At 42.6% G+C, this 23,673-nt stretch overlaps 1 protein-coding gene across 1 annotated transcript in view; it reads right to left on the bottom strand.

Moving 5' to 3' along the window:
• The window catches only part of myo15aa (myosin XVAa), a 46,428-nt gene extending 24,699 nt beyond the window's left edge, over positions 1-21,729 (bottom strand). Inside the window, exons 1-20 of the mRNA XM_087839663.1 lie at positions 16,126-21,729; positions 15,692-15,774; positions 15,271-15,334; positions 13,461-13,570; positions 13,181-13,255; positions 10,923-11,013; positions 10,415-10,518; positions 10,224-10,287; positions 10,024-10,137; positions 9,752-9,913; positions 9,395-9,508; positions 3,361-3,419; positions 2,956-3,079; positions 1,734-1,829; positions 1,175-1,306; positions 960-1,085; positions 764-841; positions 515-669; positions 380-425; positions 172-296 (exon numbers count right to left, since the gene is read on the bottom strand). Coding sequence (XP_087695789.1) covers positions 172-296; positions 380-425; positions 515-669; positions 764-841; positions 960-1,085; positions 1,175-1,306; positions 1,734-1,829; positions 2,956-3,079; positions 3,361-3,419; positions 9,395-9,508; positions 9,752-9,913; positions 10,024-10,137; positions 10,224-10,287; positions 10,415-10,518; positions 10,923-11,013; positions 13,181-13,255; positions 13,461-13,570; positions 15,271-15,334; positions 15,692-15,774; positions 16,126-21,729 — 7,526 coding nt within the window. The remainder of the gene's footprint in view (positions 1-171; positions 297-379; positions 426-514; positions 670-763; positions 842-959; positions 1,086-1,174; positions 1,307-1,733; positions 1,830-2,955; positions 3,080-3,360; positions 3,420-9,394; positions 9,509-9,751; positions 9,914-10,023; positions 10,138-10,223; positions 10,288-10,414; positions 10,519-10,922; positions 11,014-13,180; positions 13,256-13,460; positions 13,571-15,270; positions 15,335-15,691; positions 15,775-16,125) is intronic.
• Positions 21,730-23,673: the final 1,944 nt, after the last annotated feature.

Below are 23,673 nucleotides of genomic sequence, written 5' to 3' on the forward strand. Positions count from 1 at the left end.
AAATGGCCTGTATTTGTATAGCGCTTTTTTACTAGTCCCCACTAGGGACCCCAAAGCGCTTTACACATCCAGTCATCCACCCATTCACTCTCACATTCACACACTGGTGGAGGCAGCTACAGTTGTAGCCACAGCTGCCCTGGGCTCCCCTGGGATCAGAGTTCATGTTACCTGAACAGGAAGACATAGAATGGCATTCTGATTGGATATCCCTCTTTGCGGATCCTAATGGTCTCCATGACACCAGAGTGCCGCAGCTGGCTGTTCACCAGTTCATCCTCAAACACACCTGGTTGCTAAAGACAGGTGTCCAAAAGCTCAGAAACACTGATGTATGTGCAGGTAAATAACTTTAAATACATGACGCTTCAAGATCTACCTTCATGTTATTTGGCTTAATGCAGCGAACGAAATAAGGATTGCACCTGAAATGGAACAACAAAAACATGATAATTTTTTTTAATGAAAACAATAAAAAACATTCATGATCCGAGAGAGAACATGTGTACTTCACCTCTCCATCTTCTCCACCAGCTCCAGCAGGGACTGTTGAAACTTGCTGCTGACGGTGGGAGCTTGGTATTTTCTGGTGACTGTGCTGCTCTTCCTTATGTGACCTCTCTGCTGACCCGTGGCCTCTGCATGAACCAGGAAGAGGTTCGATACCATCTGGAAACACACAAATGCACAGATTAATACAGACTGTACAAAAACATTGCTTAGCGATTATGTCGATTAGATTAAGTTTTAAGACCAAGCCGACCTTGTTCTTGCTCTGAATGAACAGGTCCAGGACATCCTGACGCACCTGATCGTAGTTCTTATCCAGGAATTTGTAAACCTGCATCAGTGACAGATGATCACTCTGTTTGTCGTTACAGTTCACCACATTTTCAATACTTCAATGAATTATAATACAATGGAACTAGCCAAGAGAATCTCAGTGAGGAGCTTAGTACCTGGTAAGTGACCCGCCCGGCAAAATGCTTAATTGTGAACTCTGGGACCGGCATCTTTGGCTTCATGTACAGTGGATTACTGCCATGGTGATAGTGACACTTTTGAAGAAAAGTGTTGTCTGTTGCCTGGCAACAAATTACCACACCAAAAGTCCCAGTTTTATAATCCATATAAGGAATCTGAAAGTCTGTCAGTACTTCCTCCTCATCCTCACCTGCGGGAAACCGCTCTGGTCATCCAGAATCCTCAGTATCCCATGAGGCTTAGCGGCAATGAGGTCGATGCAGGGCTGGTTGTCGTTGAATGTGATGTCCTGCCATGGGATCTGCTCCCTGCTGTACTCCTCCTGCAAGAGGATCACATAAAAGATCATAAAATATTAGTTGCATTATTACCTAAGCCAGATGTTGGCAACCTGCAGCTCACGAGGTACAGGTTAGGGTTACCTATTAATACATATACTATATGCAATACATTCATTTATCCTCCCCCAGTTACATCTGTCATCCACCCGTCTATCCCTCATCCCCCAAGTGCTGCTCTTTTACTCCTGCTGTTTGGTAGGAGGAGGTAAAATGGCTGTTTTGATGTTGAAAGTTGCCAACGCCTGAAATAAGCAAAGGATTCACATGTTTATATGCCACTAATCTACACTTAATGAGATCCATTTGCGTGCATATGATGCCTCAAATATGTGCATTTTTTGTCCTCAATTGTTATAGGACAAGTGCGTGAGTGTGTGCTTTTTATCGGGAAGTGTGACGTGGACTCACCTGTTCCTCTCTGAATACGATCCTGTTAAAGAAGAATTGCAGGTACTCGTTTGCATAATTAATGCAAAGCTGCTCGAAGCTGTTGAGGACCAGATCCTGTTGTCCACACACACACACACACACACACACACACACACACACACACACACACACACACACACACACATATACGGTAATTCTTATGGTAATTCTGTCTCATCATCATGCCTACAAAGTGATTATTTGGACGTCCCTCTGAGTATCTTTAACGTGCAACATTGTTAAGCCCTCCTTCCTTCCTTCCCTGCTGATAATAATCTGAATCTTTTCTCTTATAGTTATAAGTTATGTCAATAAAAGCTTTGACTGCATTACTGGGAATGCGACAGATTATTTCAAATGCTTTAGCTTTAACTGTCAGTCTTACATCTGACTTTATAGTACTTCGGTATACAGAGGAGTTCATAGTCAACATAGTAACTGCAAGGCGTCCAGGCCCCGTGGCTGGAAAACAAGCCAAATCATCACCCCTGCACCACATGTTTAACAGCTGGTATCAGGTATTTGTGTTGATAAGCTGCTTGTGCACTGCAAATTTGCACACCTAAACTGTCCTAAGAGAAGAGGCTTCCTTCTGTGAGCCTTTCCAAACAGGCCACACTCGTTCAGTCTTTTTTATAACTATACTGTCATGAACTTTAACATTCAACATCCTAACTGAGGCCTGTAGAGTTGAGATGGAGCTCTTGGGTTTTTGCAGTTTTTCTGAATATTGCACGGTATGACCTCAGGGTGAATTTGCTGGGTCGTTCACTCCTCTGTAGATTGGCAGCAGTTTTGAATACTTTCCACTTGTGACTAATCATTCTCATGATGTATTGTGAGTGAAAGGTTGCTGCTTCAATTCCAGCCAAAGCCACAAATCCCCTTTGGGGTGGTGTCATGAAGGGCATCTGGCGCAAAACTCTAATGAATCAAAGATGTAGAGCTGCCGGCTGCGACGACCCCATGTGGCAAAGGAGCAGCTGAAAGTAGCATTCCTATAATTCCTATAGAAGAAGTAAAGCTGCCTCTGCATTTTGGCTTAATAATTATTAAATAAATAAAGACAAGGTGAAATATATCATGCACTGTTATTCATCTGTGATTAAGTTTAAAATAATTTTAGAACCTACTAAGGATTCATTGCATTCTAGTTTTTTCTGAGGGGTTTAAGGTCAAACATACAACAAGGCTCCGTTACCTCAAATCCGTAAATGTCCAGGATGGAGATGGAGAGGGTGTGTTGGTGAGGATACACCTGACCATTGATCCTTTCTGTTAACCAGCGGAAGAGCAGCGAATATAGGATCTTGGCAACAGCATCTCTAGATGTGTGTGAGTGGTGGGCAGCGAGTGACACAATGATATAAGAAATTAAAAAGGAGAAAGAAAACATATCCATTGTTATTAGAAAGAATTTTATTAGGTAAAACTTTAAGACTAAAGGGATTTTAAGATTGCATATGTGTTAGTAATTTAGTGCACATGTATTAGTGTGCATGCATACATAATGATAAAGATGCAAACATGTTATTTAAATAAATTAACGGTAATAAATGTAATGATTTTTTATACACGGCATGTTCTGTGTGTAACTGTCTCTCACCTGGCATCAATAGCACTTTCTACACTCAGAGGGGTGTAGATCTTGTCCCTCATTGTTTCCTGTGAAAAAACATTAAGTCAGCACGTTACGCAGACGTCTACCTGATAATATAGAGTCTCAAGCCTCCTTTCATCTTGGTTTGAAGTTGAAAGGCTTTAAGTTCAAATTAAAAATGGAAATGCACCCAAATTTCCTGCTAATGTGCCCCTCATTGGTGCCTGTTCAGTAACCGTGGTGAGGCTCTCATCTTGGGCTGACAGATCAGGTGGTCTTATCCTCCACCGGCTTCCTGCTTCTTCCAGCCTGTTTTTCCTTTTTTTTTTCCTGCACTGTAATATATATTTTGTAGAAGCAGAACTTTTTCTTCTGCAATTGAAGAATCACAACAGGACGCAATAAGTTCTGGGCTGAAGAGTTAAACTGCAGGAATGTCTTAAAGACATAAAGACTTGGATGGCCACTAACTTTCTGCTTCTTAACTCAGATAAAACTGAGGTCATTGTAATCGGCGCTGAAAAGCTTAGAAATATGGTATCTAACCAGATTCTTACTCTGGATGGCATTACCTTGGCCTCCAGTAACACTGTGAGGAACCTTGGAGTCATTTTTGACCAGGATATGTCCTTCAACGCACATATTAAACAAATATGTAAGACTGCGTTCTTCCATTTGCGCAACATCTCTAAAATTAGAAATATCCTGTCTCAGAGTGATGCTGAAAAACTAGTTCATGCATTTATTACTTCCAGGCTGGACTACTGCAATTCATTATTATCAGGATGTCCAAAAAACTCACTGAAAAGCCTTCAGCTAATCCAAAATGCTGCAGCAAGAGTACTGACAGGGACTAGAAAGAGAGAGCATATTTCTCCTGTTTTGGCTTCCCTTCATTGGCTTCCTGTTAAATCCAGAATTGAATTCAAAATCCTGCTCCTCACATACAAGGTCTTAAATAATCAGGCCCCATCTTATCTTAATGACCTTGTAGTACCATATTACCCTATTAGAGCACTTCGCTCCCGCTCTGCAGGCCTACTTGTTGTTCCTAGAGTATTTAAAAGTAGAATGGGAGGGAGAGCCTTCAGTTTTCAGGCCCCTCTTCTGTGGAACCAGCTTCCAGTTTGGATTCAGGAGACAGACACTATCTCTACTTTTAAGATTAGGCTTAAAACTTTCCTTTTTGCTAAAGCATATAGTTAGGGCTGGACCAGGTGACCCTGAATCCTCCCTTAGTTATGCTGCAATAGATGTAGGCTGCCGGGGGATTCCCATGACGCATTGAGTTTTTCCTTTCCAGTCACCTTTCTCACTCAGTATGTGTTAATAGACCTCTCTGTATTGAATCGTATCTGTTATTAATCTCTGTCTCTCTTCCACAGCATGTCTTTTATCCTGTCTTCCTTCTCTCACCCCAACCGGTCGCAGCAGATGGCCGCCCCTCCCTGAGCCTGGTTCTGCCGGAGGTTTCTTCCTGTTAAAAGGGAGTTTTTCCTTCCCACTGTCGCCAAAGTACTTGCTCATAGGGGGTCATATGATTGTTGGGCTTTTCTCTGTATCTATGAAGCGCCTTGAGGCGACATTTGTTGTGATTTGGCGCTATATAAATAAAATTGAATTGAATTGAATTGAAAGAGTTAGGCTATTCACCCTATTTACTGAACTGCTTCCTATTTAACGTCTTTTCCTATATTTGTATCCACCCCTTTGCATCCTTTCAGCTCTTCCCTTCTTCCCTTTCTTCTACTCTCTTATTCATTGATTCGGGTGTCTTAAACTTGAGATCTGATCAGATAAAGAATGCTTTGAGACTTGAGACCCTCTCTTGCCTAAACAGACTTAATTATCACACACACACACACGTGTGCGCTCACACAAAGACACTAATGTGTACACATGATTCCTCCAGTGAGAGGAAATGAGTGGGTACGACTCACCCCTCTCCTGTTACTCAGGCGCCTTTGTAATTAGGAATTCAATTATACAAAAGGTCCTTGGTTAGTGTATAGGAGCATGTGTATGTGGAAGATATAAGGTGGGTGATAATTAGATGTTTCTCTCTTTTAATTCTCCCATCCCCCTCGTTCCTCATCAGAGGCAGCACCAGAGGGGTCGGGACGAGTTGAATCAGCCCTTAAACCGGACAGAGAAACTACTGGACACTTATACATAAAAGAAAATGGATCCAAAAAAGGAATACTAAGAGGAGAAATACTTTGCTTAACAAAACAAATATGTTTTTTTTCTGCTTTGTTCATGGATATGATGGAAATTAAGCAAACATGACCAACTGGAACACTTGTATGGACAGTGGGATATTTTAATTGTTCCTTTCCTGGATTTGGTTTGGATTCACTTAATTCCTAGCTGGATGATAATGACCACATTAATAGCTCATGTACTGGTAATCAAGGATAACAGAACAGCAAATGCGATGGAGGATCCTCTCTTTTTTTGGCTATCGTAAGTCACGTGCAAGTCCTTTAACTGCGCTGTTAACACTGACAGTTCCTTCAAAAGCTCCATTAAACTTTCTGGAGCTGTGAAATCTCTTATGCTGCTTTAAAATAATAAAGGAGATAAGTTCAAGTAAAGCCAGGCATCTGCAAAGGTTTTTATGCTCTCTGGTTTTAATACTTACTGGCAATGTTCCCTCTAATTTTTCACGTGTCTGAGCGAACACACAAACTCCCTGAGCGATCCCTTGGACCACTGTGAGCAACAGTAGACGTGTGCACTGTGGTCACGCCAGCATTGAATCCATCCAAGTTACATGGTTTATTAAAATAATCAAATTACAGCATTTACATTTATGTTAGACTACTTTTAATTAACTGCTTTAGCCCACTTACAATGAAAATTAAAAAAAATCTTGTTCATGACCTGTGTAGTATGTAAACACTATTGGAATATATATATATATATATATATATATATATATATATATATATATATATATATATATATATATATATATATATATTGTCTCTTTATGTATATACTCTTTATGTCTCTTTATATACACATATATAAAAAAAATTTCATCTTTCACTGTCAAGAAACCAAATACATTCTCATCTTAGCTGAAAGTTATAATCTTAGTCCCGCCACGCATTTTCCTCTTATTTTTTCGTTTGCTATGTGCATTTGTTTACCAATGGAAGTGTTGATCATGGGGTCCTCAGCTTTTATATGATATATCTGTATTGTCTGTGCACCATATATATATATATATATATATATATACACATACATATATATATTTACAAAGCTCTGACTTGTATTATGAGTATGAGTCTGTGGTCTGGGAGAGAGTCCTGTAACTCTCTGTCTGCAAATTACAGTATATAATGACCAATGTTGGGCAATTAATTATATAGTTACTTCTTCAAAAAAGTAACTGAGTTAAAACAAAGTTTTTTGCAGCTGTTTACCTAAAAATGCAGCCAAGGCGTTTTCTTAAATAGACATTTCAAACTATTTACAGAACAATCAGCTGTTCTGCATCAAATTTGATGCCACACAAATTATTTGTGCCACTCCAAAAAACACAACATCTTCAAAAAACACAACATCACACAACAAAACTATTGACTACACTATAGTGTAGTCAATAGTTTTGTTGTGTGTGTTGACTGGGTTATGAAAACTAAATCAGTTCCATAAATCTAATGAGACTTAACTCGTTCTTGTAGTGATCAATAAAAATTGCAGCTTTAAACAGATTAAAAGGCTTTAACTTGACTTACTTGGCTAAATGTGGGCAACAATAAGGAAAAATGGAACCAAATTTATTTATTTGTACTGCAAACAGTCTAAGTTTTAAAATTGTCACCACCTAACTGTTTACTGTTTTTAAAGAAGTTCCTTCAGAGCATAAAAAAATGACCAATTTACCATCCTCTCCCAGTTTGAATTCAATGGACCTCAAGAAAGTTCACATGAAAACAAAACAGCATTTCTTCTTTATGGAGGAGAATGTGTAAGGTATAGAAATGAAGACACTAAGATGCAAACAGCAAAGCCTCGTGGAAATAAATAACCACGTTCTTTGGACAAAGAGGATTCCCAGCTGGTTAGATGCAAAAACCAGAAGCATAAAAAGCTGAAATCACAACAAAAGCATGACTGACAGATTCACGCCCTGGAGCTATAAGCTGAATGTGGCTGTTCATCTCTGCGGCACTCTAAAAATAAAAGAAGTAAAAAGATGCTTTTCCTTTTAAAATAGCATAGCTCAGTCTAAATACTGTATATGATTTTTTTCTGTGTCCTCTGATGTATCGAGGATGTGTGGATGTGTGCAGCCGTTTACATTCATGCTTTCCCCCTTGTATATTTCTGCGAGTCTCCAGAGCTGTGGGCTGCCTCCTGCTCAGAACATAGAAAGCATAAAATATGGACGCAGCTTCTGGGTTGGAAAAATTAAACCAGTGTGAAAGTGCCCTCAAACTGCATTCTAACTGCAAACCACCAGATGGCTGCAAAAAGACATTCAGACCTATAGAGGCCTATGAGAAAGAGGACTTTCTGACTTGACCACACTAAACAATTTCCTGCTGAGTTGATGATTTCAGTCACTCGTTTTAGGAGTCTCCATTTAATGATTAGTTATTAATAATCTCTGGCTCTCTTCCACAGTCTGTCTTTTGTCCTGTCTCCACCGCTCAGGCCCAAATGGTCACAGCAGATGGCTGCTCCTCCCTGAGGCTCTTTCTGCTGGAAGTTTCTTCCTGTAAAAAGGGAGTTTTCCCTTCCCACTGTTCCCAAGTGTTTGCTAACAGAGGGTTATTGTTGTTCTCTGTTTCCTCTGTATTATTGTAGGGTCTTTAGCTTACAATATAAAGTGTCTTGGGGAAACTGTATTGTCTGTGCACCATACTTTTTTGCCCCTTTTACCTTCACTGGCTGAGGCAGATGGCTGCCCTTCCTGATCTTGGTCCTGGTGAGAGACATTTCCTCCTCAATGATGTCAAGAGCTTAATCAAATGACACCATTGTGCTGTTTGTGTATAATGTTGCAAAGTCTTGTTTTCACCATGTGAAAGTGATACAGATAATTAAAAGTGACCTATCAAAGGCACATCTGCATTTATTTGAATACCACTAATACACCAACAAAGGTAAAAGCTAAACTTGCAAAACTCAGTTTTCATGCTGTACATTCACTTGAGGATGTCTGTCATTTTGCTGGTAGTTTATCAGCTGGGTCAAAAAAGTTACTGGGTTGAATGTTTGGCTCTTAATAAAGGAATCAAAACTTTTTTTTTTTAAAAAAGGGAACAATTTTAATCAGACTTCTCTAATAAATCTTTGATAAACTGAGTCACTCTCCTGCACTACACAGAGCTATGAGCTGTCCTAGATTTAAACTAAATCAGCAGTGAAGTCTTTCGATAAATAATCATGCACCTCCTTCACAAATGCATTCCTAGTTTACAGGCTGCTATATGCACATGTTTGATTTGTTTTTCAATTCTTTCACTTCTAAATGTATTGTTCTGTTTAAGGCCTTAAAACGCAAACATAAACAAAGTATCTTCCAATGTTTTGCACTCCAATATATTTAAATTCCCCTTGAAAAACATGACATGGTTCATTGGAATTGATAACCATATACTCCACAAAACCCCCTGCTTTATAGAAATAGTCAGCGTGGATAGAAACGATACTAATAACCGACCAGAGGAGGTCAGGATGAGAAAACAACCATCTAAGCAGGTCGATGACAGCAGTTTGCCTCTTTCTTGTCTTTCATTCTTTCACTCTGTGTGTGGCATCAACACATGTGTCTCCTTTGTGTCTGCGTAAGCGACACTCTGGGCAATACAGTGCCTTTAATGTAACCACAGCTGTGTAAGTAAGGCAGAAACGCTGGCATAGTGCCACATCACCTTCCTGTTGACAATGTAGAAAAATCACCTCCAGGTTCAGGAATGTCACAGACTGCAGTGCTATGCTTGTTGTTTTCAAGCACTGAACGAACAAAAGACAGAACATGAGTGCACATGCAGACGGGACACGGTTTGATACTGACTGTGACTTTGTAGGTGACGGCTTTCTGTAGTCCTTCTGGTGAGATCTGCAGCAGCTCTGCGACTACTCTGATCTCCTGAGTGCTAACCACTGACGCCACCTCCTGGCCATCAGCCTGCAGTTCAGGAGGGAAATAGAAATGCAAAAAGAAAAGAAAAAAGAAAAGAAGAATTACCTGTGGGAAAATCTTTGCTGCTTATCTTACATAGTTTTTATTGTCCTGATAAAGTTTAGTTTATTTTAGAATTTAAGTCATTAGTCTAGGTGACTGAACACTTTGCACCTTATTATTATTATATTAATCAAAATAAAAAAAGTGATGACATGAGAAAAACCTGAGAAATAAAATAATCCACACCTCATGCCTCTGAAAGTAAACATTGCCCAGGTGCAGTATGGAAGACAAGACTCTAAAGATGGACGACTGGTCATCCGCAGTGAAGTGAAGGATTTCCATGGCAGAAAGCAGACGTAGGAAGTCCTCTGCATCGTTCTTCCCTTTTATCCCACAATCCTCTCCCTGTGTGCAGAACGAGAAGACCAGCAGTGCTAAACGTGACCCGAGAAGGGTTTTTGGAAGGGTCGTGACCCAAAATCACTGACAATGATGATGATCAAACTATCTTCTACCTGGTTGAGGTAATAGTAGGTTTCAGCTTCTTGTAGATAGAAGGCCTGCTTCTGCTGCGAAGGAAGACCTGCCAGCATCTCGTAGAAGATGTGATAGTTCCTCTCATTTTTGGCCTGAAGCACACACGCCACATTTACCGCAACACTTCCATATACAGAAATAAACAAGCTATCGAGACCTTTGTGTCAGCTTGCCTCACCTGAAAGACGATGCGGGATTTTTCCAGCAGATACTGAGAGGTTATGGCACCACTGATCCTACCACTGGGAAAACAAGGAAATAGAAAACACACGTGAAAAAGAAGCAGCTTCAGATGTAAAAGAAGCTGGAGTGAGATCAGAGCAGAGGTCAAAGTTTTGCTTGTTGCTTTTTTTTAAAAAAAAAACTCACTTCTCCATAAAGACCTCAATGTACTTCCCAAAGCGACTGGAATTATCGTTCCGCACGGTTTTGGCATTTCCAAAAGATTCCAGAAGAGGAGCTGCCTCAAGTATCTATCAGGGATGCCAAACATACATACAATAAATAAACCTTTATCAGATCGCCTTATAAAGGGAGCAGTAACTGTAACTGTACAACATACAGGAAAGAAGCTGTTTCAGTGGGAATGTCTGGCCAAATGAATCATAGAAAAACACACCACGGCAAAACACAGTAACCTGATATTCTTATGGCCATTGATGAAAATTACTTGTAAAATATAAAACACGCAGCATGCAGAAAACCCCAACTACCTCAATCTGCACCCAAGGAAAGCCACCAGAGATACAGGAAAATAAAAAATATGCACAAGCACATTAGTCGTCATTACAAAAAGGAAAACTTTGAGTGTCTTAGTTTGCAAATACCCAACTCTGATGGCAGTTCTTTATTCATGTCAGGAAGTGTGTGTGCATACCTGTTGCGCAAGATTAGTTTTGTGAAGTACAGCTGCTAGGTAGCGAAGGATGAGTTTGGTGGACTCCGTTTTTCCAGACCCACTCTCCCCACTGAAACACAGTAACAGAGTCTCACTGGGAATACAGAAAACCCATCAACATGGCAATGAAAACAATAAAGAACTGCCCCAGTGCTCAGCTGAGCTGGAGACAACTTTTTCTCAGATAACCAGCACCTGGAAAGTTTGAATATTAGTGCATCCAAACTGAGCTTATGAAACATTACAATGCCCAGTTTTTAATGTTTAAAATTTGTGTGTGCTTTTTCAAAGCCCAGATACAAAAAGCTTTATTGTTATACAGCCATGATGAGTTAATTATGAGGTGCCATTTCATAAAGGAACACTTTGGAAACACTGATCTCAGTGGAAATAAATGATGCTGATATCTACACAGATATGGACTGGGCTATGTGCTGAATGAAATGATGCCACATCAAGTGATAGAAATGATTCCATGCATGCCTGACTACGTCGGGGGGTGTTCCTAATGAGACAGATGGTGTCCTGGGGGATCTCTTCCCAGATCTGGGCCAAGGCACCACTGAGCTCCTGGACCGTCTGAGGTGCAGTCTGGCAGCGTCGGATGGACTGAAACATAATGTCCCAGAGGTGTTCTATTGGATTTAGGTCAGGCAAACGTGGGGGCCAGTGAATGGTATCAGATCCTTCATCCTCAAGGAACTGCCTACATACTCTTGGTACATGAGGCCGGCCATTGTTGAGCAGCAGGAGGAATCCAGTATCCACTGCACCAGAGTAGGGTGTATCAATGGGTCCAAGGATTTCATCCCGATACCTAACGCCAGTCATGGTGTCAGTGCCCAGCCTGTAGAGGTGTGTCCTCCATGGATATGCCTCCCCAGACCATCCCTGACCCACCACCAAACCAGTCATGCTGACATCCCAGAAGTTTAACTAACTTGATGGTATACTCTGAATAAAAATTGTTCCTTTATTTTTGAGCAGAGTAAAAGATTATATTCTTTAATGGTAGGCAAAAATAACGCTGAACTATTTTGATCATATGTATTCTACTAGTGGAAATACAAAAACAGGTTTGATGCAAGGAAAAACTCACCAAGTGTGAACATTACCCTGAATTAGAGCACAGTTTCTCAGGACTTCCAGAAATCATTTAGAGCGTCCATCATTTGATCCTTTTCACCTCTGTGGTGGTGCTTGCAGAGTGTTTGACTTAATTGACTAAGTGATGTGAGACAAGGCTAAACTTGCATTAGGCAAGGCTTCGGTTCCACTTTTGCATTAAACCACCTGAACGAGTTTCACACACATGCACACTCAGGTCCATTGATCTACCACTGCCAAGCACTAAATACCACCATTATGTAAGCTTGGCCAAAGGGTGGGTGGGGGGGTGCATTTAGGGACGCTGGCACCTTCACCGTATTCCAGTTTAGGGTTTCAGCTCAATGGCTGCTTAGCTAAAAACGGGACCATTATTGGTCACTGTACACCAGACCTCAGTTACCCCTTAACACATACTAACTGAAACACAAAGACACACTTGCAAGCACACAGCCCGCACAAATGTACTCACACACGAACACACACACACCTCTGAAACATAACCTGCTCCAACCCAGACCTGGCTGGGCTTTCCTTACAGGTGTCTCCTTCCGAATACGGCTAAAGTGTTCCAGGTTTGTGAGAGCGTGTGCATGTGTGAGTGTGTGTTTATGTGTATATTATGAGTGTCTTTTGTCATATCTAAAAGCATAGACCTATGTTTGTGCAAACCTCTGGATGTCGGTGTGTTTGTTTTCACAGATGAGCGCAGCCACTAAATGAAGTCACACTCAAGTGTTTAACTTCACTGGTTTATGTGCATGTGCGTGTGTGTGTGTGTGTGTGTGTGTGTGTGTGTGTGTGTGTGTTTTCTCTTCCAAGAGATCAGTTCTGACATGGACCAAAACACTCCATCTTAAGTTTGCTGGCCAGTAAACCACAGACAGACACTCATGAATTTACAAACACTAATCCATCTGCAGATGGAAACCTTTAACCAAGAAGCTTCATGGACAACCTTGAAAGGTTACCAATGATATATCAAAGGATACAAAAGAAAAGCTTCACATTGCAAGACTCAGATGTTAAAAATACAATGCACCGTATAATTAACTGCATGCACGTCTCTGTTGTCTGATTTATATTTACAGAGAAAGTGACTGAAGAGAAAATGAGAGTCAGCCTCTTACCTGATTATTATGACCTGTTTTTTTTTGGCATCCATCATTTGGGAATGAGCAGCGTTTGCTATGGCAAACAAATGCCTGAAGGAGAAAGAGATACACAACAAGCCTTCAGACTCTTAAAGGAAGCGCAACAAAGTATTCTGCTTCCCTCTTTCTGCACTTTGATCCTCTGTTGCTGCAGCTGTCAGCATGGATGAAACATACTTAATAATTTGACATTTATTGTTTTGTTTTTTAAATATAAGATTCACGGTTCAACAATTTTAGAGTGAAAATAACTTACGGAGGGTTTTCTCCCAAGGCACAGCCCTTGTACATGAGCACCATGTCTGTCCCATAGGTGTTTTGCATCTTATAGGGGTTCACAGACACCAGAATGCTGCCTATGTATGTCTGGAAAAAAAAGAAAGAAGAGGTTCACAAAGAAAGTAATTTTACCATAATGATCGTAGTGTATGTGTGTAGGAACATGTGTCTGTGTGTACCCTATCTATCCCTTAACACGTGGACCAATCTGAACAAAAACTTTTCATGAACATTGGCACACATACCACAATTATTAATATATGTTTTAAAAACACTTATTATAAATCCCAATTCTTTTGATTTTCTGTGTTACTATATGTGCATTTCACCATCCCCCTGCAAATGCAATCTTTCAGTTTGTCACGTTCAACATACATCACCTGCGCGGAATTTAAAAGACATCTAAATTTGTATCTGTCGTATGGTGGCCCTGAGAGACCAAACAGGTATCTCTGAAAACATTAGAGCAGCGGTCCCCAACACCGGGCCTCGGACCGGTCCGTGAGTTGTTTGGTACCGGGCCGCGAGAGTTGAGGCTCAGGTGAGAAATGTATGGTTTTCAGGGTTTTTATCGGTTTTCAGCGTTATTTTGTTATCGCTTTTATCGTTAACTCGGTTTTCCTGGGTCTTTTCACGTGTGTTATGAATAAATCTTCTTTTTTCGGTACCGGTACTAGTTTTATTTTGTTGTATTTATCCGCGACACCTTAAAGGCCGGTCCGTGAAAATATTGTCGGGCATAAACCGGTCCGCGGCGCAAAAAAGGTTGGGGACCGCTGCATTAGAGCACTTATGCAAATATGTGATGTCTTGATAAATCGAGCAGATATTTGAAGTGCACACAGCACCATTCTCGCATGAAATATCTTAAAAGTTTATTTTGTGACCCAGAAAGAGTAATATTTCAAACTCTGCCACTCTGTGTTCCTCCGCCACTGCCTCGTTTGAGTTTTGGACGAAATGGATTCTGGGATATTGCATTTCGTCATTTCGAGCTGATTGGAGACCAAAACAGCCAATCAGATTTTTTTTGCATCCAAGTCTGTGATTGGCTGGTTTTGTGGCACAAATAATGGTGTACAGAAAGAGTTGAGCACGCACAGGCAGAAATGTTGAGAGCGCGAGCAACACATTGCGAACAAACGCAAATGCAAAAACTGAGCGACAGGGGCTGCTTTTGTGTGTGTGTATGGATAACAGCAAACACTGAAATACATTTTTTGCACGCAGCAATGAATTTTGTTCTCTCAAATTTAGCTTTTCTTTGCTCGAAATAAATTTCTCCTCAAAATGCAACACTTGCACCTGCAATTTTTTTTACGTGTGCTCAGAATAGTGGCACAAAAATAACACCATACACAGCAAGTACTGCTAAAGACAGCAGACTTAGGTTAAATGATCAGCCTGTGGGTCAATTTAGATGTACAGCAAAGATTTAAATCCATCAGGCTACAATGTGTATTAAAACTGGTATCTAAAATTATTGACCAAAGAAATAAATACATGCACTATGTCCCTTTTATAACTCTTAATTCCAGGTTAAAAATATACGCCGTAGGTTTACAGGTCAGGTTTTGTTTGTCTTTCAAACTGAATGTAGTTTGTGAAGTAGCCATAGATGTTTATAGACAAAGTTTTTTGTCATCCAACTAAATAAAAATTAAGGAAAATTTTAAGACAACAAGATAACTTGACCATACATGAGTGCTGCAAAAACAAAAACAAAAAAAAACTTCTTAGGGTTGTTTTTGCAATGTGTGCATTGCTTAAATACTTTAAATACTTACATAAATAACCTCTCTCTCAAACCTTTTCCTTATGTTCAGCAGAACAGCCACTTCATGCATGTCACTAGGGGAAAGAAGCAATTAGAGTATTATTTATGGGTTTATGAACAAAAAAGCAACCCAAAACCACACTATTTTTTCATGTTTGAGTTCAACTGAATTTAAATTGGGCTTTTTTTTCTTACAGCCAAATACTTTCTCCACCCTTTCATCATTCTTTAGTTATAAAGGTTTAAAATGTGTTGTGCAACACTGCCTGCTGAGCACAATGCATTGCCTCCATAATCTGATAACCAAAAATATGAATTAAATATATACAAATCCTGAACAGCCGGACAGTGTTCAAGGTCCCCACTGCAATTGTAAGTCTTTGTTCTAAGTGTAACTGTGGTGTACTGTGGCATTTTTGTTTTTAACTTACTCTAGCTGTGTCATATCTTCAACGCCATTTTCCTCTCTTTGCTCCCGCTGAACCATGGTGGGCAGGCTTCTGATTGAATACATCTAAAACAAGCACAGAGATTCAGAAATGAAATGCAAGTACATATTACAAGAACACATTCACTCACAAGGAACTGTTGATTCTCTTACTTTTGAATTATTATTAGTTGCTTACCCTCAAACTTTATGAAAAACATTTCAGAAATTTTATCTTTTTTGCTGTTTAGCAAAACATTCTGCTTTTTCAAAACAAAAACATCAAGACATACCTAATGGAACTTTTTCACTCTAATGTTACACTAGATATTTCGAACTCACTGCATAAACAAAAGCACTTCACAGGTTGACACCATGACAATTTTAGCCATTGTGGATGCTTAGTTGTGTCATGCCACATTTGTTTTTAGAAATTACCTTGTCAAACCACTGCCCATGTGGTTCCCCCTCCCTGCTGAGATTCCATTCTCCTTGCTCATTCCCCAAGCCTTCCTGTCCCATCAAGCTGCGGGGGTCCAGCAGCTCCCCTTCACCATACATGGACCACTTATTTAAGTTTTGGACTGTCCCATGAGGTAAAACCCTCTCTGCCCCCCACACATCTTCATCTTGTTGGGCTTCAACTCCAGCGTTCTGTGCCCAGTGCTGTCTAGGGCCAGATCCTTGGACCTGGGGTGATACTACTGCATATGAGGAGGGTAGGCGAAAGGAGGCCCCCCGAAGGTGAGGGTTCTGCAAAGCACCAGATAGGTTGAGTGATCGAGGTTCTGGTGTTTTGGGGGCACCGAGTCGTGTCATGATATTGCCATCAGGGAGGCGGTATTTCGCCCCACGAAGGTTTGGGTTTTTTGATAAGGCATTAGATAGGTCAAGTGCTTTGGGTGCCGAAGTCGGCTGAGGGCGGGTCATGAGAGTTCCGTCTGGCAAACGGTAAGTGGCAGATCGGAGGTTCTGGTTGCGAAGAGCATTGGAAAGGTCAAGTGAGCGCGGTTGAGAGGCATCAGTAGATCCAGGCTGCTTAAATAATGATGTGTTTGGAAGCCTATAAGAGGCACCACGGATGTTGGTTTTTAACAATGCACCAGAAAGGACAGGGCCGGAAGAAGCAGAGGAAGAAGGTTGAGCTTGGTTCCGTGAGAACAACGAAGATCCTTCTGGGAGCTGAAACTTTGCCTTACGCAAGTTAGCATTCATCAGGGCGCTAGAAAGTCCAGGGGAGGCTACTGAGCTCTCTGCACTCTGCGTCTGCTCTCCTGGACGTGTGAGAAATGAACTGTCTGGTAATCGATAAGAGGCGTTACGAACATTAGCATTGAGAAGAGCAGAAGAGAGTGTAGAAGAGGAAAGGGAGGGTGCAGATGTGGACTCTGTCCTAGTAACAAGTGTACCATCAGGTAAACGATATGTGGCTTGTCGCAAATTGGGATTGAGCAAAGCAGAGGACAGCATAGGGGAAGACAGTGGAGATGGACCTGAGACATGTTCAGCAGGTTCATTTCTTGTGACAAAAGAGCCATCGGGTAGTCTATAGGTCGCCCGATGTAGCCTTTGGTTCTGTAAGGCATTAGAGAGCATCCCACTGCTACCACCTACACTATTGGTGTTAACTGGAGTCTCAACAGGGCCCCGGGACATTGTCAAAGTACCACCTGGAAGCTTGAACATGGATCCCTGGATGTGTGAAGTTCGCAATCCACCTGAGAGAAGTGGGGAGCTACCTCTGACACCTCCTTGTTGTTGTGGGGAAGGTGGAGGAGCAGGTGAGCCTGGCAATGTGGGGGAGGGTTGTCGCTGAAATGGTGAAGCAAAAGAAGCATTACGTAGCTGAGAGGTCAGCATAGCAGGGGACAACTGTGGGGAGGAAAGGACAGAAGGGGCAAGAGGGACTGCTGCTTCAGGTGGTGTGAGAACTGTTGTATAGAGGTTGGCATTGCGTTGCAGAGGAAATGAGTAGGAGGCACTCCGTAGGCGTGAGTTCTGCATTAAAGCATTGGATAGACCAGCAGTGGGATACTGGGGCATCATCTGGCTCTCCTGTACATTAGCTGATATCTCCTCCTGTCCACCAGGCATGCCAGGTAATGGGCTCCTCTGAAAAGCTGTGGTGTTGCTGACATTGTGCAGGTAAGGGTTCTGGAGTGTGCGTCCAAGATTAGGTGATGAGGGTGTAAGTTGAGGGAGGCTCTGAGGGTAAATCTCATGCTGTGTTTGTGGGGAGCTGGGCCTTTGTAAAGGTGAAGTGTGAGCTATAGTGGAGTAAGTGAGAGGAGAGGTAGGAAAGGGTGAGCCTACAATTTGACGGTTTGGTAAAGCATTTGTAAGCATTGGAGATGGGTCTGGCTCCATCAATGTATAGTCATACTGAGTGATATTCTGTGATGGTGGAAAAGTTCCAAGAGAAATATTAGCATTACGAACAGGAGGCTGAAAAGATGCTGGTCCAAAACCATGGGGACTCATTGCCCTGTGGGGCAAAGGGGAGGGTGGATGAGACAAATGGTGCATGGGAGATGCAGAACGGGACAGCATTGGAGATTGTTGCTGCAAGGGCTGTGGAGATGAAGGTGTACTCTGAAGCCGGCGCACTGATGGCTGGGAAGAAAGAGGGCCACTCTGTTTCAATGATTGCTGTGGAGGGGCAGGGGGACCTGGAGGAGGTGCTCTGAATGACTGCCTAGACTGAAGAGAGGGCTGGTTTCTGGGCATTCGGACTAATGGCTGCCCTCTACCTACAGGTCTGTGGAATCCTCGTTGGGGGCTACCAATTCGCTTGGACTCCCTTAACCCTGTAGGCCGGGAGCCTGGCCTGGCTAACATGGGTGTTCCAGCTATATCCTCTATCTGACCTGAAAGAGGGGCGGGACCACTATGGATGGAGGACCTAAATGGGGCAACATGCTGAGTAACAGGGGCCCCGTGTCGACTGTGTCTCTGTAAGTAGGGGTTGGCTGGAGACGGTTTCACAGCCCCCATGGGCACATGACTTCGAACCCCTGCACCACCTCTCATTCTGCGAGTAGAGGAGCGGGTGGGGAGGGGTCTACTGGTGATGCGCGACGGCGATGGAGAAGGAGGGCGATGGGGAGAGGTGGGGCGGAAGGATCGCGGAGGCGACTCAGCTCTTTCAGGTTGAGTCGGGCTCCTTCTTTGTGTATGTGGCTGGGGTGGAGAGGGGGAACGCCTCATCTTAGATGTCTGTTTTCTTCCTCTGAACAATTGCGGTCTGGTAGAAGGCAAATGGACTGCATCTGGTGGAGGTTGCTGTCTAAAGGAGAGTCTTGGGGAAGGTGGTGGGCTTGCTCTCTTCCTTAGCGATCCCCGGGGAGAAGCTAGCGGGCTGGAAATTGGGGATTGGGGTCGGACAGATGAAGGTGCTCGACGCAACCGAATATCTCCCCTTTCTTTTGTCATTGAAGGCTGAGTCCTCACTGACATACCTCTCCTATGTTGTAGTGGAGAAGAAGGTGGTGGGCTGTGTGGTCTGCGCCTGTTAACTGGGGATGTTGGCCTTTGACCTGGCACTGGGGCCCGCTGACTGAGCACCCGCCTATGTGAGTGAGGAGAGAGGTGTAGGTCAGACCGGATGCCTGTTTGGAAGTCCATGTGATGTGGTGAAAGGCGAGATGAAGGAGGCGCCATTGCCCTAGTTGATCCCAGCCTCAGTGATAGCTGTGGGGATGGAAGGGGACTCATTCGGCGCACTGGCCTAGGTGAGGCAACAGGTGAATGTAGCTGTGAATGCATCATTGGCTGCACTGGTGGGCCCAGTGGTGTCATTTGGACCATCTGGAATGTCTGTGGGTCTTGTGCAAGGGGATCTTGATAGACTTGTGAGGAGAACTGAGGTGGCAGGGGAGATGGGGTCAGGTGACTAGGAGAAACAGGGAAAGGAGGGTATGTGTGCTGAGGAAAAGGAATGTGTTCTTGTTGAATGCTTGCGGCTGTAAGAAAGGGGGCGTGTCCAGCAAGAATGGAAGTGTGTTGTTGGTTCATGACAGTAGGGTAATTTGGCTGTGTAGGATGATATGAGTGGATGGGTTGCTCATATTGTATATCTGACATAATCTCCTGATTGTTGAGGGCCAGAACTGGGGAGGGAGGAGGAACCATAGGAGATGGGGGACGAGAATGAAGAGGAGGTGGTGGCAATGTTTCCACCTCTAGTCTGTCTTTTCCAAATAACCTAACCTGGGGCCTGGGAAACCTGAACTGCTGTGTAGGAACTGGCTCAGGTAGAGGATAAGACAGCTGTTCTTGTCCATATAGCTGCCCAATCTCAACTGGAATCAGCCCAGAATTCATATGGAAAGGTTGCTGATAATGATTATAAGTAGGAGCAGGCTGTGGATATCCCAGCATTGGGTCATTATATAGACCGGAAACAAAACCATTTCCACCGTTCATCAGTCCATAAGAGTCTGAAAGGCCAAAGGCAGATCCCACATTGTGGTCAAAGTATTCTTCATATGGCCAAGGATCATATGGGTCAGAGAAACCATTTATGGCATCACCATAATAGCCATATGGTTCTGACTCTATTGCATATAGCATTCCATCCTCACCATAGTAATACTCCACCCCTTCATCACCATAGTAATCGTCATACTCATCCTCATAGTAGCCATAAGGGTAATCATAGTAATCCATTTCATCATCATAGTAAAGCTCGTCATCGTAATAAAAGTTGCCTTCCTCATCATAGTAACCATATTCATCTTCCCACTCATCATCATCATAGTAATCCATTTCCTCTCCAAAAGGGTCATATGGGTCATAGGCAATTGGTTGTCTACCAAAGCCTCTAGGCCTCCACCTGTCATGGTAATCATCCTCATATCCATACTCATTATCATCATACTCATATTCTCCATTGTAATAATGTGTTTGTCTCCCTCTAGTGTCCCTGTTAGCAAATGACAAGCGCTTTCGGCCTCGTCCTCCAGCCCTTGCACCAAATTGACCATGGCCCTTTGAAGTCAGGAACCTCCCTGTCAACCAGTTTGTTGCTGCAGCTATCCTCCCTAACATCGAACTTTTAGCCTTAAAGCCTGGTGTGGTTTTCTTTTTGCCAAACATGCCTTTGAACTTCCCTCCTAGTCCCTTTGCCTCTTTTGCCATGTTTCCTTTACCCCCTAAACTGGATAGATTTATTGTCTTTTTAGGTGGTGTGGTTTCTTTTGCATTGTTGTCTTTTTTATTAAGCAAGCTGAAGCCAGACAAGCCTGGCTTTTTGTCAGCAGACTTTGCCCCAAAACCAGCAAAAAGCTTGCTGGTGCCTAGAAGTGGTTTACTACCAGCAGCTGGTTTCTTTTTTTTGGAGAGTCGTAGGAAGAGACGGGATGTGCTTTTAAGGTTTCTCTTTGGTTTTGCCTTCTCTGGCTGCTGTTGTTTAGAGGGAAAACTGAAAGGGGATGCCTTTCCTGTAAGGCCTGTTATGGCTTTGGAAGCTCCTTTCAGGTGAGATTTCACATCGGGTGTCTTCTGTACTTTCGCTGCTCCTAAGGTCTTCTTCTGCCCCTCTGTAGCAAATCCCATCATGGCCTTAGACGCTCCTTTAATGTGTACATCACTCATCTTTTTCAGGTTTACTGCACCCATTCCTTTTTTGATTTGTGGCTTTCCATCATCACTCTCATCCTCTGATGGAGGAGGCTGTTTAGAAGGAGGCTTAAAACCCTTTACAGCCATGGCCTTGGATGCACCTTTAAGAGCTGCTTTCCCTTTCCCTTTATCTGGCTTCTTGGTCACTACTTCTTCCTCACTGTCACCACTTTCTTCTTCCTCAGTCTTCATCTCCTCTTCTTCTTCCTCCGACCCCTCCTCCGACTCACTGACAGGTTTCTTTCCTTTTCCCTTCTTTCCATCATCCTTTCCTTTCCCCTTAGCTGGGGGCTCCTCCACCTTCTTCCCCCCTTTCTTGTCATCTTTTCCTCCTTTTTTATCATCCTTCCCTCCCTTCTTTGGTTCCTCTGACTTGCCTTTCTTGGCAGCTGATTTTGGGTCACCTTTTTTGGGTGGCATGATGAATTCTGAGTCAAATCATTTCAAAGAAGGTCAGGAAGTTCCCAAAAGCATGCTGGACAGGGCAGCATTAATGTAAATGTTGATATGCAGCATTAAGAAGAGCAGTTTAAACAGAAGTGACATCTTCTCATCCCCAGTTGCTTTCATGTCTTCTCTCCTTTTTCCTCTATCCAATCTGTCAGTGTGACACCACAAACACACACTGCAGGATACTCTGTCTTGAGTCAGTTGTTCTATAATGCACACCAAGATAAACACAAACCACAGTCCTTCAAAAGACGATCTAGTAACGGAGTCGGAATCTCAGCCATCAGTGCTCGCTCGCATTACAATACGTCCTCAATCCTTGGCAAAAGAGCTGTTTTCTAAACACAAAAAGAGAAACAAACCTCCTTTCCAGGAGTATTGCAAAAAAAACAAAAAAAAACCAAACTGCAGATGCTTACTGATTTTCAAATATCACATATGGAAAAAAAAATCTTGCTGATTGTTTCCAAGTTTTACCCACTTACTGAGTTTTTCCACTTAACATCTAAAATAAGAAAAGAATCCATCATGGCAAGGCAAGCTCCTGGTCCCGATGGTCTGTATGGGTTTGTAAGTAATTTCCCAGGTTCACACGACAGATAAAAGACCCTGCTATCCCACTGACAGACTCTGTGTAGTCCTTTGTGTGTCTCCCATTGTCAGTTCGTCCTGTGAGTCCAGCAGTGAATCCTCATCTTGGCCACCGCACCAACTTTAGCGCAATGCTCCCCCCAACAAGGAGAGCCGATGCAAGTGCGTCAGAGTGAGTCTCCGTGTCCAGGGATGTCCTCTTCTTTGTCTCAGAATGAGCGTGCACAAGTGTTGCGTTTGCGGTTGTATCCACCCACAACCGCGTCAGCTTGCCTTTGTGACCTCCTGCAACCTTCTCCATCTCTCTCTGGTTACTGAAACTTCCACAGCCCAGTTCACCTCAACACGAGGCCTCTTCCGCATCTCAATCCAGTTGCATGACATAGGAGCATATATAGAAATATATAAATATATTTTATGTCTGTGCGTGCATGTGCATCAGAATATGAGTCTCCCCAGTTACAATTGCAAAGGGGAACCATAATGTCCCAGCTATACTGGCTTGGGGTAACACTATCTGCTGCCTCACTTCTGTATGAATAATGCAAGCTGGCTGAGCTGTTGCTAAACTGTGTCTGAGAGGCAAAGCTTCACATAGCCTAACCACACACATACACGCACACAGACACACACACAAGAAGCAGCATGGACCACAGCTGAGAGTGATGCCTTCTATTAGGTTCCTACAGTGCATATGCACAATACATTTTATGGAAAAAGACACCATTCAGGGATCTAAAATGTCAACTAAAAAAAGCAAGTAAGGATTTAGGAAAGATTTAAGAAAATCAAGTCGCTTTGCTTCTTATTGATATTGCCCAGATCTTTTAAAAACTCAGTCTGCTTCGTGACCATAAACTGGCTATTATGCATCTTTCTAAATATTAATGATGGCTGCTATGAGGCAAACTAAAGAACAGCCAAAAAACAGAAACCTTTTTATTATTTTTCCCCTCATTATTGTGACATGCTGGCATATTTAGACTGGTAAAAGCACAAACACATACATACATGTATGGGCTGTCAGTAGATGCGCAATGGGAAGTGCAAAAGACTGAGAGAACTACAGAAGTGTCTGTCGTGGATTCATTGATGATGGGCTGATATTCCAGGAGGTCATCTCAGTGGCAGATATGAATGTTTAATGACTGCCCTGTGTTCTTTCTACGCAGCATGGATAAAACATTCAGCAAGTGCTCCTCTAAATATATCACAAAGGGTCAACCCCGCCCAGGCCCGCTGCCCAACCAATATATTATACATACTGCTGTCAGGGGTTAACAGCCAGACATCATACAGCAGATGGAAAGTAATGGTTTAATA

This window comes from Neolamprologus brichardi, chromosome 4 (genome assembly GCF_056152115.1).
Source record: "Neolamprologus brichardi isolate AB-2024 chromosome 4, ASM5615211v1, whole genome shotgun sequence".
Taxonomy (NCBI): domain Eukaryota; kingdom Metazoa; phylum Chordata; class Actinopteri; order Cichliformes; family Cichlidae; genus Neolamprologus; species Neolamprologus brichardi.